The sequence below is a fragment of the Apus apus genome, chromosome 1 (genome assembly GCF_020740795.1).
Source record: "Apus apus isolate bApuApu2 chromosome 1, bApuApu2.pri.cur, whole genome shotgun sequence".
NCBI classification, from domain to species: Eukaryota; Metazoa; Chordata; class Aves; order Apodiformes; family Apodidae; genus Apus; species Apus apus.
In genome coordinates, this window is record NC_067282.1 from 52,767,560 (window position 1) to 52,785,178 (window position 17,619).

Sequence of the window (17,619 nt, forward strand, 5' to 3'; positions counted from 1 at the left end):
AGTAAGAAGGGAGGCCCACATCTCCTCACTTCAACACAGGTCACTTATATCTGTTTTGTAAGAGTGCACATCATATTCCTGCTACTCTGAAGCACACCACATTTTAAAGCCTGCTAGACACAATAATCTTTCACTGTGCCTAACAGAAGGTGAAGCTCGTTGTCCTCTGACACAGCTCATAGTTTTCTATCTAGATGACACGCAGTTTAGATCAATGCTCTTCTATAAATATTGTTCATTAGTTTAAATGCCTATTTGCTTGACTCTAGCCTGGTTAACTGGTTACTCATAACCCTCTTCTGCACTAAAAATTCCGTAGGTTAATCAGACAAATATTCCTCATGTGCTCCTGTAGATAAGCTTTGTCCTTTTCCAGTAACCCTCCTGGGTTTATTTCTGTACAAGTTCCTCCTTCCTGGACATGGTTTATCAAAACTGGACACAGTACTGTCTCATTAGTCACCCAGATGCTTGACTGTGCATATACCACAATCACATTTGTTTTTTCCCAACCACATTAAATTGACAGCTTCCTATCATCATTGACTACTAAGCTCAGGTATTTTCCCATTAGCCTGCCCGAGGGTTCCCAGCTTTAGACAATACTTATTAATCCATACGTGCAGTATCTTGCATTTTGTGCTATTATATGCTATTGTAGGTTCGTTTCTATTACTTGAAGGTCTCAAGTCACCAACAGAAATGAGATTATTCATGAAATCATTACTCATATCTGACTAGACTGACTAGGTTCTGCAACATTTACAAATGGATTCTGACAGTCCACTAAAAACCTGCACTTCTTTGGTATTGAACATATTTACATCACACAGACGTGTGGGGTTTGGGTTTGCTTTGGTGGTTTTTTACCACATGGGCACTACGAGAGGCCAGCATATATTCTTCTTTCTCCTAGACAGACCAAAGCTTTGGGCATCTAAGATTAATTTATTGTGAACCTCTGCAGTTAAAAAACAAACAAACAAAACAACAAACAAAAAAAACAGAGAGAAAAGTGAAACTGTAATAGCAGAAGGCCAGAGCAAAACACCAGAAAGCTTAAAGCAGGGAATAGAGTAAGCATTTAAGCAACAGAGAGAGGACAAATGTATCCAAAAGGCCAGTAATACACCTGCTGCTCAAAAAACCCCAGTTAGGTTTGGAAACATGAAAACAAGTCAACAATGAAGCCGAACTGGACACGTCTGGAAAGCAGGCTGACGCCGCAGGCCTTCCTTAAGATAAAGACGTGACAACGCAAAGGGAAAGTCGGGACTACAAGCAACGCAGCCCCAGAAGTGAGCTCCTCTTCCAGCAGCCTTCAGAAAGAGCAACTGCTCTGCAGACTCATGGCCCTCCGCGCACGCCGCAGCGAGAACTCACCGCGCCGGAGATGCCCTCCCCCCCCGGTGCACCGGGGGACAGAACCCGGGGGCCTGCGCGAGGATTCCCCCTCCGGCGGCCCCAGAAGGCCTCTCCCTCCCTCCCTCCCTCCCTCCTTACCGGGACGGATGGCAGCGCAGGGGCCGCCACCTCCCCCAACCGCCCCGCCCCTCCCTCCCTCCCCCCGTGCGACGGCAGCGCCCGCCGGGGCCACAGGCCGCTCCGGGGGGGCCTGTCCCGGCCCCAGCCCCGGCCCCGCCCCTGGGGGCTGCCCGGGCACCGAGCGCCGCCGCCGCCGCCGCCGCCGCCGCGGGGCCCTCACCGGCACTTCCGGGGGCGGCCCCGCCGCCGCGCGCGCCCGCGCCCGCCCGCCGCGCTCCCATTGGCCCAGCCCGCCCGCCGCGTGACGGCTGCTCGGCCGCTGGTTGGCCCTCCGGGAGGCGCGTGCGGCGGGGGCGGGGCCGCTGTCTCCAGGGCGACAGCTCCGGGAGGATGGGGTGGGGGGGGGGGTGTGGGGGGGGGGGAGGAGCGTCCGCCACCCGCCGAGCCGCCGCCACCGCCGCCGGCGTCACGTGCTGCTGCCGCGCCCGCCGATTGGCTGGGGAGGGCGGGGAGGGGGGCGTGCCACGTGACCAGGCGCCGCCCGCCGCTCCCCCCCCGCCCTCCCGGTTGGCTGTTGCCGTGGCGACAGGGGCAGGGGGCGGGGCCGCGCCCCACCTCCCCCGCCGCAGCCCCGAGCGCCGCGGCCCCGGGCGGGGCGGGACGGGACGGGGCGGAGCGGGGGCGGGGGCGGGCAGGGCGCGGCGCGGCGCGGCGGGGCGGGGCGGCCGATGGCGGGGGGGTGAGGAGGGTCCGTCGGCAGGTGCGGGTCGGGCGGGAGGTCGGTCCGCGCTGGCGGCGGCGGCGGGAGGAGGAGGAGGAGGAGGAGGAGGAGGATGCGCGAGTACAAGGTGGTGGTGCTGGGCTCGGGCGGGGTGGGGAAGTCGGCGCTCACGGTGCAGTTCGTGACCGGCACCTTCATCGAGAAGTACGACCCCACCATCGAGGACTTCTACCGCAAGGAGATCGAGGTGGACGCCTCCCCCTCCGTCCTGGAGATCCTGGACACGGCGGGCACCGAGCAGTTCGCCTCCATGCGGGACCTCTACATCAAGAACGGGCAGGGCTTCATCCTGGTCTACAGCCTGGTCAACCAGCAGAGCTTCCAGGACATCCGACCCATGCGCGACCAGATCATCCGCGTCAAGAGGTGACTTGCCCGGCGGCCGCTCCTCCGACGGCCGCGCCCGACGCCCACCTGCGGCCCGGCTCGCCAAGGCCTGCGGGCCGCTCGTCCCCCCCTCCCCGCCCGCTCCCTCCTCCCCCGCGGTGCCCGGCCCCGCCGGGCCGCCCCGCGGTGCCCGGATCGCCGGCCCGCGCCCTGCCCGCCGCCCGCTCCGGTGCCTGCCCCGCCGCTTCCCGCCCGGCGGCGGGACCCTCCTTCCCCGCCCTCCCCCGCAGCGCAGGGCTCCCCGCGGGCGGGGGGCGGCCGTGGGGCTGGCGGAGCGGGGGCAGCGGGCTCCAGGGGGCTCGCCCTCCCTCCCTCCCTCCCCTCCTCCTCCCGGTTCGGGGCGCCCCTTGGGCTGGCCGGGGGCGGGCGGGCGGCTGTCTGTGCCGCGGCTGGCAGCGGGGGGCGGAGGAGGAGTCCCCCCCCGTGCTGCTGCTGCTGCTGCATCGGGTCAGCCCCCCCGGTGTACTTTGCTGGCGGGCTGGTTGGCGGGGGTGTTTTCGTGCAGCGCAGGGTCTTCAGAGGTAGATGGAGATCTGCCCGCCCGGGTACCTGCGTAGGTATGTCCGCGAACTTCCCGCTCCTCCTAAAAGCGCAGACAGAGCGCCAGTCCCTTGCTGGGCTGGGAGAGGCCAGCCGAGAGCGGCAGGCCCGGTGTGTGTGCCCGCCTCTCCCTCGGGTTTCCCACGGCCGCCTTGCCGGCCGCCCTGTCCCGAGAGGGAGGTGCCGCGGTGGTGGAGCAGGGGGGCTTGCTGCCCGGGTGGTTTGGTAACCGCGACCGGGTTCAGATACGCGTCGATCGATGAGATGGCGGGGACTGAAATGCAGCCAGTCGCCCTTAACATGAAGGTAGATGCACCCCTTGGAAGTCGTAGCTACCGTCTGAACCGGAGCGTGGATGAGAAAATGCCGCTGGCCAGATCATCACAGACCGAGATCTGTTATTGCCCGTGGGGGGAGGTTGTAATTGTGCCGTAGAACTGGTTGTAGCTTTGGCTTGGACATCTGAAAGGGAAACCCCCTGTAAATAACTTAGTTGGACCACAGCTGTTGGGTTTGCATCTCAATGTAGAGTGAGGCATAAGAGATGATAGTGGCCGATCCTATGGTTGGGTATGGTCTGTTTGCTGCAACTACCATCCCAGATCAAGGCCTGAGGAAGATGTGTTTTGAAACAGGGGAGTAGGGGAAAGGGCAGGGAGGAGGGTAAGCGCTGATATTTTTGGAGACCTGCAACTTTCTCATAGAAGGTGTTGCTTAATGTGTGTCCTAACTTTTTTCACTGGAGATTTCTAAAGAGCAGCGTGATGAAGTTACTTTGAATTTATTATGGAAAGTGCATTTCCCGTGTGCTCGCGATCCTTCTTCTTCATACTTGCCTTACAGAAGAATGCTTTTTTCTTTAAGTAAGAGTAGATTTCATTCATTAATAGATGCTTTTGGTTTTCCTTTATTTTATCAGGGATATGCATTCATTTAGTCTCTGCATGCCCAGCTGTGGCTTTTGCAGCTTGCAATGGAACATCTGCATTCAGACCCCAGCTGACAAGCAGTAGTAGGTAGGTGAAGCAGAGTAGAAAGCAACTTGCACTTCCATAGTTACATGGACTCAGCCTTGCTGAGGGTGGGTCTGAATGCTGCTTTTGTTTTTCTTCTGCCAGCTCTTTTACTGCAAGACTTCAGCTTTTGGTTAGCTACTTTGTGAAAGTCATACGAGCAGTGTTTTGATCTTAAATTTCACTTCTGCAAAGTAATCTAAAAGCAGCTTAAGTCCAGAAAATTTGAGTTGAGTTATAGTCAAAAGATACATGCTGTTGACTTGCAATATTAAAGACATACAGTTTCAGCAAGTGTCCCAGATCTTGTCAGCATACCTTATCTTACATTTGTGGGTGATGGTGTTATGTTTTGAAGCTTGACCTAAGTTCACAGGCAGTGTAAAGAACTAATTTGCTGTTAACTTAAGCTCACATGCTTTTTACCAGTTAAACTGGAAGAATGTGTGTTTACAGATATAATATGTATCTGTACAATGATTTCTAAATTATAATTTACAGTTGTAGAAGTGTGTTTAATCCATGTTGAGAGACAAGTAATCATAGTCCTGTTTACTTAGGGATTTTTGGTTGCGATGTACCTTAAAATGACAACATTATGCTTTATATTGATACAAAACCATGATCTACAAATTCTGAACTTACATTGTACCTGAAAACCAATTGGCCAGGTCTCTGTGTAGGTATCTTTACCTTTTACATGTTGTCCTTTCCATTTATTTTTTTTTTCTTTATGAAAGAATCCCTCTGTTACTATGCAATGAGGGAGTAATTTTAATTACTCTTCCAAGAAGTAGCAAAGCCAAGTGAAATTTCCTCTTCCAGTTAAGAGATGCATGCTTGAGTCTTCTACACCCCTGGTCTAACCACCACGTACAAGACCAAACTAAGCTAAGGGAGTTCTTCACTCCAGCTGATGATGTGGAGTTACTTTATAAGAATGAATGACATTTTTGTGAATGAAAGAGAGGAAACAGGTGGACTTTTGCTTAACTCTGAAATTGGTGTTTAGAAGAGGTTGATATCACTCTTGCTGGTATAGTTTCTGTTCTCATTAAGTGGCTATTTAATATTAAAAAATGTGTAAGAGACTTGGAAACAGGACTGAAATCCAGGTCTCCCAGTCTACAGAGAAGTCTCCTAATGGAAAAGCTATAAAGTGAAGCTTTCTTGTGTAGTGTGGGTGTCTTGCATCCCTTTCAGGCATAGTAGAGAACTTTAACAAGATTGGAGGTTGCCTCCATAGCTTTTAAGCAGGTAATTAAAGTTCTTTCCTGAGAAATGGTTTACATGTAAACCATATTCTTCATTTTGAAGTAAATAAAACATTTTTGTCTAGTGACAAGGTGCTTTGTCTTCAGGAAGGGAGCCCTGTCAGTTCTGAGCAGATGGGCGCACCTCCAGCAGTTTTGGCTAGACACAGGACAAGGAGAAGGAAAAGGTTTCAGAAGTGCTCACTACTCTGGGCCAGTTTCCCACTGCACAGCGTGCTGCCAGCTTTGGATGAAGGATCTCGGTGGTACAAAACCACAGCTGCTGTCCTTCCTTCTCCAGATGCTGTGTCTTACAATAGTTTCTACCCAAGAAGCAGCTTGGCTATAGCTTCTGCTGTAGAAAACAATTGCTTCTGCAGTCAGCTTTTTGCAGCGCCTGCAGCTAGCCCTGCTTGCCTGGAGCTTGTGCTTTAGGATCAGTATGGGGGGTACGGGGGGAGCAGGAAACTGTAACAGGGCATGTGTCCTAGGTGGGTGAAGCTTTGGATGTATTGTTTTGCAGGATAAGGATTGCATTCAGAAGGTAGGAGGACACGGGTTGTGTCCTAGTGTGGGGTGGTAGGTTGTGCAGAATGAGGCTAGAGGTATGGGGTCGGTCTCCAGGTTTAGGAGCTTGAGATTGCCTCCATGCTTCTTTGAAGCTGTTATCACTGGTGATGGTAGTTAAGTAAACAGTTTGGGAGCTCCTGTTTGCTGTGCAATTGATTGCTTATCTGAAATCCATTGTTCCAACCACATGATCTTTGGGTTTCAGGCACCTAGTACCGGTTTCTGGATCCCACATGTGCCAAATACGTCTGTTAAACCTCGTTTCTTCTGAGTCTTGCAAATGCTGAGGGTTTCTGCTGGTAGGAAGGCAGAAGGTACATAATCTTTTTTTTTTTTTTTTTTTTTTTTTAATGTGGTAGCTTTGAAGGGTACTCCTTGCTTTCTGTGTACAAGAAGGATAAAGGGATTCAAGTGCTGCTTTGCTGCCTCCTGATGAGATACTAAACAAAATGTTATCTGTGCGTTTGTAGGTGCTGCAACTCTGGGACCTTCTTTCCTTCCAAAAAGGATTTGCAAGCTGGGCAGCAAAGACCTGCCTGTTGTTTATGCTGCAGTCAGAACCCACTCTAGTTTCAGGATTAACTGTTTTCTGGAGAAGCCTTTGATTTGTGAGAACAAGGCTAAACTGGATGAGTGGGCCCATGCTAGTGAAGGTCTGCAGTGAAGTAAGAACAGAAGCTGTCAAATGAAACAGACTGGAAGTGGTACCCTCCAGTTAGATATCAAGGTTTAGAAAGAAGTAGTGAGTATGCAGATTAAGAAATGTCACTTGTTTTGTGAAAAAATGAGTTAGGCAAATTCTAACACTGTTGCGTTTTTCTTCTGTGTGATTAGAAAGGTCTCTGAAGAGAATCTGCTGATATTTACAATATACTGAATTCTCATTTTGGATATGACTTTGCCAATTTTTTTCTTGCCTGAAGGTATGTTTAAACCTCGTTGGATATATATTCTAGATGCTTATATAGTATTCAGTATTAAAACTTCTCAGTCTGTTCTACAGGCTTTAATATGTATAATTTTAGTAGAACCCCATGAAATAGAGAAGTATTAATATATTTATTCAGCCAGTAAATTAAAGCACAGAAATAAAAAAACCCTTGCAAAGTTAATTCACAGTTCTTCACTTGTAATAGGTTCTCTAGATGTCTCACCAACACTTTAAAGACAGCACTGTTGTATTCATGTTTTGGAAAACCTAACAGAGTCCACTTATAATAGTATTTTTCAGAAATGCTTTATTTCAAGTAGTGGAGGGGGGAAAAAGCTTTTCATTAATCAGTTGCTTTTTCTCTAGGAAGCAAAGACCAGAAAATTTATTAATTTAGGTTGTCTGAAAATGCAGGCTAAATAATATAGGTATATTGCTATGAAATATCACGGGTATGTCTCGATGAGTTGAGAATCTACTTTTTGGTGGTGTTTATCATGAGGATGAAACTCTACCTCTCAGTCTAGGGATTCTGTGTGGTAATTTAAAACATACAAGAGAGGTAATTACTGAAATTTATTAATTGTGAAATCAGCATCTTGAGTCAATGTTAATTGATGTATTTAGTGGCTTAACGATGATTAAGTCTGAAAAACTATACTTGGAATTACAAATTACTCAAATGTCTAGTTTGAAAATGTTGCTTTCCAAGTACTATGAAACTAAATATGGTCTTTATTCAAAGATCATTTAGCACATTAGGGCTCAGTTCTTCATTTTAACTACATCATATGATCATACAAATGACTTTCAGTAAATAGAGAGTTTTGAGGAAATGAAATAGTTTAATTAGTTCTTTAGCTCTCTGATAACTGCTCTTTAAGCAAGGTTGAATTTACCAGTTTTCTGAAATTCTGTGTATTTCTAATCTTTTTCCTATTCCATTTCTATTTATTTCTACTTCTTATTTTTCTAATTTTGAGAACTATTTTGAGAATTCATCATAAACACTGCTACGGCACATTCGACCACAAACATGGCTCCAGCCTTCCAGGAAGAAATACCTAAGTGCTCAGTGTCTAGGAATTTCATAGGTGGGTTGTTTTGGTTTTTTTCTAAGGAGCACCTATGGATAGCTGTTTCTCAGGTGAAAACCTGATCAATTTACAAGAAGAAAATGCAACTATTTTAAGCATCTGTAGAGATATAAAAAAGTGGTAAACACAGGTAGTCAGTTGTATCAAATCAATCCTGTATATAACATCAGAGCCTTCAGCTGTATGGCCATCTCCTGTGTCTTAATGGGGAACTGATACGTGGACTGTCCCCTAGAAAAGGTCTATAATAGAAAGACTGTGAATTCACAGGACACAGGACTTTACTGTAACATTTATTTCATTTTAAACTCAGATATATTTTTTTTTTTCATTAATCTACCTTTGTTTTAATTTGAAAATTAGCGAACTAATTCTGTCAGACAAAATTATAGGTTTTTTGATTTAACTGGAGAATTCATACACAGACAATCCTCTAAAAAATGTCTCTGACAGTGTGCAATTTTAAGCTATAGAAGATTATTTTAAAGTTGCTTAGCTTATTCTTTAACTCAGATATTTCAAGATGCTCATGCGTCTTTGAAACATAATACCTTTAATGTTTTCCTGTAGAAGCTTTTGAATTAAATTCCATACTTTCAGAGTTCTTTTGACTTTTTATTTTATTTAATTTTATTTTTTTCCCCTTGCTCTCTTGATAACCTGAAATATTCATATTACTTAAAGTTACTTTCTGTGGAAATCATGAAAATTTGAGACAGTGCTTATAACCAGAGTCTTCTAATGTTTGGGGTCTTTATGGTTGCTTCCCCCTACCTCCAGCTAATTGTATAGGTATTCCTTTCCAGTATTATTTTTTTTTTCTTTGTAAGGTAGAGTGACATGATAATCTCCGTATGTGGGCACTGAAAATAAATCTTTTTATCCCCTCCTGCTTTTTAGGTGTTCTTTGGACTATTATTGAAAAAGCCAGGTAGGCAAGCTCCTTTTGTATGCATGTTTAGCTTAGATTCTGCTAGTTTAGAGTATAGCGTATCTTTTTCATGATGCCTGTATCTGCTTAGCATCATCTTCTCTTTTCAGGTCTTAATTGCCACTGTAGCTCATGTTGTTGTAGAAATGTATGAATAAATATGGATAGCTGCAGTTGTCAAATGGTAGAATACTATGTGGCAAGACTTCTTAAGTTTGTTTTTAGTTGTGCAGTGTTTGTTGATTATGTCGGTGTTGTAAAAATACTATTTAATGTGTTAAAGATCAAATGTAACAGTGACTTTAATGGTTTTCGTAGTCTAGTGCAATAATATAGCATTAATACTTGGGGTTGAATGTTTTCTATCTTGCTATTCATTAAGCTTTTTTGACAATGAATATTTGGAAAATTTTATACAAAAAAATAATTCCTCATTAGAATTTCTGTTTTGCATGTAGGACAATAATTCTTTAAATACTGTTTTTTATAGCCAACACCATTGGCAGTAACTTGCATGTTTTCTTTCAAAATAACCATGATTCTCCACACTTCAGTTGAACAGTATGTGGATAGAAACAAATTTTGTTGTTTGGCCATACATAAAACATTCTGGGTAACAGTATGTTTAGCTAAAGCTTTTGTATTACCAGGCACACTTCTTGGACTGAAATTTCAAAAACTGACATTATTTAGTGACTGAAAGTTTTTTAGATTAATAACATTTTAAATGTCTGAGTGGGTGTCTCCCCCAAAAATCATTAAATTTTTCTAGTTTTCGCCTTAATAGTTCATTGTCAGATTTTTATTATTTTTTTTTTTTTTGCACCTAAGATCAAACATGGAGTTACTAGTTATTTCATTTCTGAAATATTGCATGTGTTGCTCAAGTATCTTCTATTTTTTCCTCTTTTTCTCTCTAAATTGTGCAGGTGGTATGTGATGATAACGTTTTGAGAGGGAATAGGGAAGTAATTGAGACTGCAGTGCTAAATTATCCTGGCATGTAGTGACCTGTACAAAGATGTATGTGATTGTTAAGGTAACAAGAGCTATAGTTATTTCTTCCTATTATCTTATTTATTAGCTTCCTGCTGGTCTGTTTGGCTCTTTTTTTTCCCAGAGGTTTCCAATACAGGAATAGTATTTATTTTTTACTGCACCAAGGCAAAACAGTATAGTCTAGGTACAGTTTACAGTGATGAATGCAAATAAAACACTTTCTTTGTCAATGGGTCGCATTTTATTGGCTGTGTTGTCTTAAATCCTAGTCTAGACAAGAGAATTAAAGGTGTGATATGAGCCTGTTATCCTTTCTGAACATTAATTTAATGGGGCTATCTCAATTAGTTGGTACTGTACTCTTTAAAAATGCAATCATGACAATATTTTAATACTTGTCTTGATTAGGCCTAGACTAGGTCGAATACCAGGTGAAGGACAAAAAAAGGAGTTCGTGTTTTTAGAGTTGATTATCTTGTTTTGAAACATCACTTGTGTCATGTAGGTAGCGCCTCAGAATCTTTTAAAATACTGTTACCATCTTCTGCAAAAAGTCAGGGTAATGAGTGAGACAGGAAATAATTTTAAAATATCAGCATGTAATAGCTTAGGGTAGTGTTCTGGGGGAAGATAAAATATAGCTCTTATTTATAGAATAATTTTATTATTTCCTGTTATTGTTCTGCTGAACAAGTAGCCACCTTAACTAAAAGATTAATAGTGTTTGAGATTCCCATGTGAATGTCAACTCAACTACAATTTAATTTGAACTGGAAATGAATTGAATAAGGGCCCTGAACTTCAAGTGCACTGAGTGTTGTGAAGAAGAGCTTTAGTACTGGATTTCTCATTAATTGCAAGAAAAGATGATTTTGAGAAATAACCACACAAATTGCCTCCGGGCTGGCTATATGTGCCCTTGTGGTGATGAGCAAGTTTTAGCAGAAGAATATTTGTACTGTTTGCCCTCTTACTCCTCATGTATTTTACAGCATAGAGAATAAGCCAGGACTGATGAAACAGCTTTATCTGATTAGATCTGGTTATACTTTCCCATATTGCTATAACATCTTTTTAACTGCTGTACAAAATCTTACTTGAAATGTTTTATAAATGTGCCAATAATTGGAATACTCTTTTCTTTTGAAAAAAACATTACTTTTTAAGACCTATCTAGAAATGCATAAATTCTTTCCTCAAAAACTGCTTTTCCTTTGAAATTTTCTTATTGTGTTTTCAATTTCATTTTCAAATTTTAGAAATTCGTTGTTTTAGTCAGAACAGAACGGTGAGTATGAAATGTTTGGGGTTTACATAATTTCCCCCAAAAGATATAAATGAGTGCGTGGAGGAGAAAATCTGTTTGTTTTTTTTTCCACCCACTTCTGTATTTAATTGTTCTTGGCCATGATGCAGAATCTTAGATGTGTGTATTTTTGAGCTACACGACAGCAGTTGTTATTTGTGTCTTGCTATTTGTAGACTTTTTAAATGAAGGTATGTTTTCAGTCTGTGGATTACTTTCTACTACCAAAAATACATGATGTTGTAAAGGGTTTTCCTAGCAGTCATCTTCTGTCTCCAGGTTTAAAATTTGCACCTCTTTTGCTTTAATATTGCTGCTGAAAATAAAGTGGTCAAGGTTTGTTTTTAGGTGTTTTTTTAAACTTTAGGAATGCGATTTGTTTTTGAAAATTGGAAGGTGAAAGATCATCACCTTGGATTATTTCTTCTGGAGCATTTGATCAGATGCCTGTCATCCCCACCCAAAAAAAAAATACCTAGCTAGTCTAAGTGCTTCTCAGTTTCCAATCAAATCCAGGCTTTCCATCTCACTGCTTAAAGAAGGTATCCGTCTCCAACGCAGTTAGATTCTTGGTAGCTGACATGCAGGTTATTCCCTACAATGCCTGAAAGGGAGAATCATGAGTCACCTTCTGCTGGGTTGAAGGTGCGGTCCACAGTCAAAATCCAGGCAGTGGTTTGGAATTAATTCTCCCATTGCTTTAATTCATTTGTGTGGGTGTTAGGTTTCAGGGGGGAGTGAGGGGTCAATGTAGTACCACTTAAAGGTGTTTAATTTGCATTGGGGTCTTTAACAGATAACCTCTGTGTTGTGCGGTGGGGGTTTTGAGAGTAGGAGGGCTTGGTTTCATTTTTATAACAAGTGTTCAGGAGGATGCTGTCCAAAGCAGAATGGATGCAGGGAATCCTGGCATTGATCTTCTAAACATGCAACGTACTGCAGAAGGTGTTTTTTTTCCATTCTTGCCCCATGCCCCAGTGTCAGCCTTCTCTTGCATTTCATTGAGAAATAAACGAGAGATGGGTCTTGCAAAATAGGTTAGTGTTTCTTTGTCAGTTCTTTAGAAATCTGCTTTGCTCCCAGTTGTGTAGTCCTCTTGCAGCAAACCACTTACACTCTCTCCTTATGTCTATAGAATCTCTTCTTTTGAGAGGTATATCCTCTCACTGATCAGAACGCTGACATTCTAAAAGAATGGGAGAAAAATGGAACCCACTATATCATCATGGAGCAACAACTGACCTTTCTTGAGGTAGTATGGTCATGTGGACTAGAGGAGTCTTCTGGTGGCTATTCACTGTATGGGATATTGATTTTGCATTTTTTGCAGTGACTTCTTAATCTCAAGTAAATAAGCAGTCCTCAGAAATCCCTGGGTGTCAGTCCCTAGTTTCTTTCTTCAGCCTCTCTACCTGATCTGTTGATGTTCTCTTGGGATTTGTGAAGTTGCCTTCATGTATTTGTATTTGCCTGCAGAGTGGTGCATCTTCAACAGGAAGATTGAGGAGTATTTTCTCAACTCATAGCTTAGTGTTTAGAGCAGTCTTATGGGAAAAGCAGATGCAAAACTATGACGAAAAAAGTGTATGGTGCAGGTCTTTCACCTCCTTCAGTGCTGTAATCACTGTACTGCTGCATTAAATGTGAGAAACAGCATTGTCACTTCTTGCTTTTATTCCCATGGTTTTCTGTGGAAGTGATATCTGCTGTGTATTTCACTGAGTATCTTACTATTGGTGTTACTAGATTCACAGAAGAATGTTTAGTGAATTAGGCCTCCCAAGGGAGTTGACTGCTTGCATACCTCATCTATAAATCCCAAGAGAGCTTAAGTGTGTGACCCTGTTGTGGTTACAATATATGGCTCAGCTGGGCTTGCACAGATGTAGGCAAGACAGTTACCTTTTTTTTGCCAAAAGCATTAGATCAATGTGGCCTGTCAAGAAATTAAGTGCATAGGCAGAAATTTTGTGAAGCAGTCTCTTGGACACTGTTCCCTAATTCTTCTGGAGTCCCAGTATCTTTACCTACCTTGGTTTTGCATTCAGGCCCAGAAATATTTTTCTCTCTTTACCTCCTTCATTTTCACATTGGTTTTGTACCTTATGTTTTGAGTAGTGTTTTCCTGAACGCTTTCGTATGGATCTTGTTATTACAGAATATTCAGTAGACCAGACTTGATGATCAAATCATCCACAGCATGGACTTGACAATTCTTGTACTTCTAATGTCTTCCTTCTCTAAAAAAGAGTACTACACACAGGTTATATTATATAGTGGATTATAACATTATGCAGGGAGTCGAATCTTCTTAGGTGGCTGTTCTCATGCAAGTAGTTGTCTGGGGGATAACAGACTCTTTCCTAGGGAGAAAGTGGAGAAACAGTTGATAACAGGATACTCTGCCGAGAGTCCACAGTTTTAATGTTAAATATCAAATATGAATAAACCTGATTAATTAGTCTTCATAGGCCTCTCCTCTGTGTTTCCCCTAGTTTGAATCTGCAACCTCAACTCAACATTATAAGCTGCGGCTGCTCGGTGAGCTGTCATAATATATCCTCTGTTTCTCTGGTAGTTATTGTAGGTTGGCCATGTGAGAGTAAGAAGCCTTCTACTCCTTGAGCCTCAATATTCTATAAAATTTAGGCAGGATAGCAAGTTCTGGAATCTCACTCAATCCAAATATTCCCAAATTTTATTCAAATTGTGGAAGAGCCAGGCTGCCTGTTGATGTGGTGAATGAGTGGCTATGTTTTGATGGGATTAGGTTTGAAGAACCCTCTGCTGCCTTTAAAGATAGCATAATGGGTCAGATAATTTTGCCTGGCCTGTGTGAATGGATACCTAGTGATTTTGTCTCTAGTCTGGCACTATATGCATTATATTCATTCCATCTGAGACTTCTGTAGCCTCTGTTGCTTACTGAAGTGTCACTGTCTTAATATGTTGCTGCTGCAAATTTCTGATGGGTCTGTTTGCCATCTAGCAGTTTTTAGTCGCACCTCTAACCCTTTTATTTCTAGGGCTCTCTGTAACCAAACTTCGTAGCGACCAAAGCTAGGTGCTTGCTGCCCATCAGATGATGAGTCTATTAGCAACTGTTGACAAAGAATACTGTTTCTGTTATCACTCCAAGTACCAGTTTTTATGTCAGGATTTGGTTTTATTGTGGGAATAGCCCTGCTGCCACCAGACCCTGTACCTCAGATTATGCACTAACGATGTAGTAGGAGGATTGCTGGACTTGCCCCACTTCTGTGCAAAGGTGGTTTTTGGGAACCACAGTGAGTAAATGCAGTCCTTGAACAACCTCCTGAGGGACAGGAGCTACTGTTCTTTTCATCTTTTTGATTTACACTGTTGGTTGTGTTTGTTATTGCCCCAAATTCAACTACTGGGCAGCTGTAGTGCTTTATAGGCAGGATACATAATGTGAATGTTTAACTAAAAGCAGGGCCCTTTCTCAAGAAAACAATGTGACTGGCACTTGCAGACAGTATTAAAGCCTCAGTCATAATACTGAACTATAGCAGACATTCAAAATACCATTATCTGTCTAAAAATTATGTTACAAGAAGACATGGATAACCATCATTGTAGGCTGACCTGATGATGGAAAGGTGGTTTCTCCTGACTGCTTTGTCTTGCTACTTTTGTAACTCTTAAACAAATCCACATAATTCAGTTTTTACCTACCAAAGTTTACAGTGTAACTGTGTTCTGCAAAGGAAAAAAAATATACAGAAAACTGGAGTCAGGATACTTGAACTTAAAAGGTCCAGATTGCTCTGGAACACAAGGAAGTGTAAAGGAGGATGACATGAGTACCATGTATTGCATATACTGGTTTATCCCTAGGCTATTTATGGACACACTGAGGAAGAAAACCTGTGAGTACAGTTTTTGCCTCTGGGAAGAACTGCTACTTTGTAGATTCAACATAGGAAAGAAAATAGGATTTGGGAAAAAAAAATATAGTTTATCCTGTATTTTTTCAATAGATTCTCAAAAACTTGGTAATTCAATGTGATTTGCTCTTTATTGCAGGATATTGCTTTTTTTCTTTATCTTGTTCTAACCCTAGTAAACTGTATTTGACTAAGATAGACAAAAAAAGCATTCTGTTTTAAAATTGAGGCAAGCATATTAAAGAACAAAAATAAATCACCTAAAAGTGTGAAATGACTGAACTTAGCATATGTTGAGTTCTCCTCCAGATGGTTTTTTGTTCAGAAATAGTGACTGCCATCATGGTAGCTTCATCTGCCAGAGAGGGACAATGGAAAGCTCAATCTTGGATGAAAGGTGAGAAGGCACACCTTGAAAGTTCCTTATTACTCTAAAATTAGGCAATTGTATTGCCGTCCTAGCTGGGATAATTGGACTGGTAATTGAAGTCTACATTCTTCTCCCAGAGATGATCAAAACACCTTCCTTTGAAAGACTTTCTGTCTGTCAGCAAGAAATGTGGTTAGATTAAAAGGACTGGGAACAGTCTGGGCTTCACACCCCCGCACACACCTTCATAGTAATTGAAATGGCCTTTCTGCATAGGACAACTTAATGTGGAAAAAATAATTAGTGGATTATTTTCAGGAAATTCTAGTTACCAATTATGATTCAGTAAAGAAGGTGTAATGGACACTAAGGCATATGTGGTACCTTTAAATATAGGTTCTTTCTTAAAAGAAATCCATCTTTTCTCAAGTAATTTTGTACCATTATTACTGTTGGTTTTCAGGGTTAAGTATACTAATTATCATCCTTTCTGTGCCTAGAATGTGACAAACAGCCCTTAAAACACTGGTGTGATATTTTGTTTCTCAGAATAAAACAAAGGACATGATAGCTTAGCATCTTTCACTACCTGTTCCCTTCATAAATGCTGCCACTTTAAAAATAAGTTTGCTCAGAGGCAACTAAAATGTACATGTATACAAAGATATAGGTGCAGAGGGATTTTTCAGGCTTCCAGCCTGTGGGTTCAGGAGCCAGGACAAAAAAACCAAGGATTTCACCATAATTGGTAGTCACAGAATCATAGTGGTTGGAATGAACCTCTGAAGACCATCAAGTCCAACCCCCCTGCTGCAGCAGGAACACCTAGGGTAGATCACACAGGAATGCCTCCAGATGGGTTTTGAAAGTTTCCAGAGAAGGAGACTTCAGAACCTTAAAATAGTTTAGAATAGTCTTTGTACATGTATGAAAATTTTGTCACTTAAGATCCTTTCTGAACAAGTTTGGTTAAGCCAGTGAAAAGCCACATTGTTCATTTCCTGCCTAATTTAAGCAACATTAAACTTGGTGTCCTTGTGGTAATTTGCAACATTTAAAATATATTATTTAGGTTGTCCTGGCTTGCTTGTTTTTTCTCTCTCTCTGAAAAAAATGTCAGTAAGAGACATAACCTCTTGTTGTGAAGGTTTTAGTTCTTTTTCTCTCTCCCTTTGTCTCTCACATGCATGCATTGTTATTTCTAGCAGCTAGCAAAGCCCATCCTTTCCATCATTTCAGCTGAGTAACCATTTCTTTGGGTGACACAGGCCATCAGCCACTGTACAGCCACTGGCAAAACACCAGTGTGGAGGTGCTCCTGTGCCCTAGGGATGTTGACAGCCAGGAGCCTTGGGCTTTGACCCTGGGGCACCCACTGTGCTGCTGACCCAGCTTTGGCACTGTGCAAGGCACCCAGGTGCCTGAAGCCCTGGAAATGCAGCAGCATGGGCAGCTGCGCAGGGATGGAGTCCCAGAGGCTAACCTTGCCAGTGCAGGCATGGCCTGATAGCTGATAGGGTTAACCTGTGCAAGGGAAAAAGGTCTTCAGGGTCATTTCGTGCCACAGATTGTCTTCAGAGACAAGGAGATGGCTGTCAGGTTAGTAAAACTTTTGGGAGAAGAGAGCGTTGCAAACTTAGAGTTAAATTAACATTTATACGGTAGTTAAAATAGAAATAGCTCAACAATAGAAATAGCTCCTTATTGTAGCTGGCTTCATTTTATTAGTTACACAAATACTAGATTTGAAATCTGCATACACACACGTGCAAGGAAGAATAAAATGTTTAGATTTTTGTGATTTATGTACTAGATATCTTGTATCTGATGTCACTTTATAAACAAGTTCTTACTAGGAAAGTTCTGAATACTAGAATGTGTAAAATTTAGTTTCAAGTCTTCCAGTATATTTCGGACACTGATTTAGAATGAAGTAGTCTTGTCTTCTTCTGTAATTGGTGCCTGTCTTGTTGTAGGAAGAATGAAAAATATTCTGAAGAAAATGATTTCTCAAGTGTATGCTCAATATAGAAGAGAGGTTATCA

The 17,619-nt window shown here is 42.8% G+C and overlaps 1 protein-coding gene across 1 annotated transcript in view; it reads left to right on the plus strand.

The window, feature by feature from the left end:
• Positions 1 to 2,318: 2,318 nt before the first annotated feature.
• RAP2A (RAP2A, member of RAS oncogene family) overlaps positions 2,319 to 17,619 on the plus strand; it is a 31,533-nt gene continuing 16,232 nt past the window's right edge. The window contains exon 1 of the mRNA XM_051632407.1: positions 2,319 to 2,632. Coding sequence (XP_051488367.1) covers positions 2,319 to 2,632 — 314 coding nt within the window. The remainder of the gene's footprint in view (positions 2,633 to 17,619) is intronic.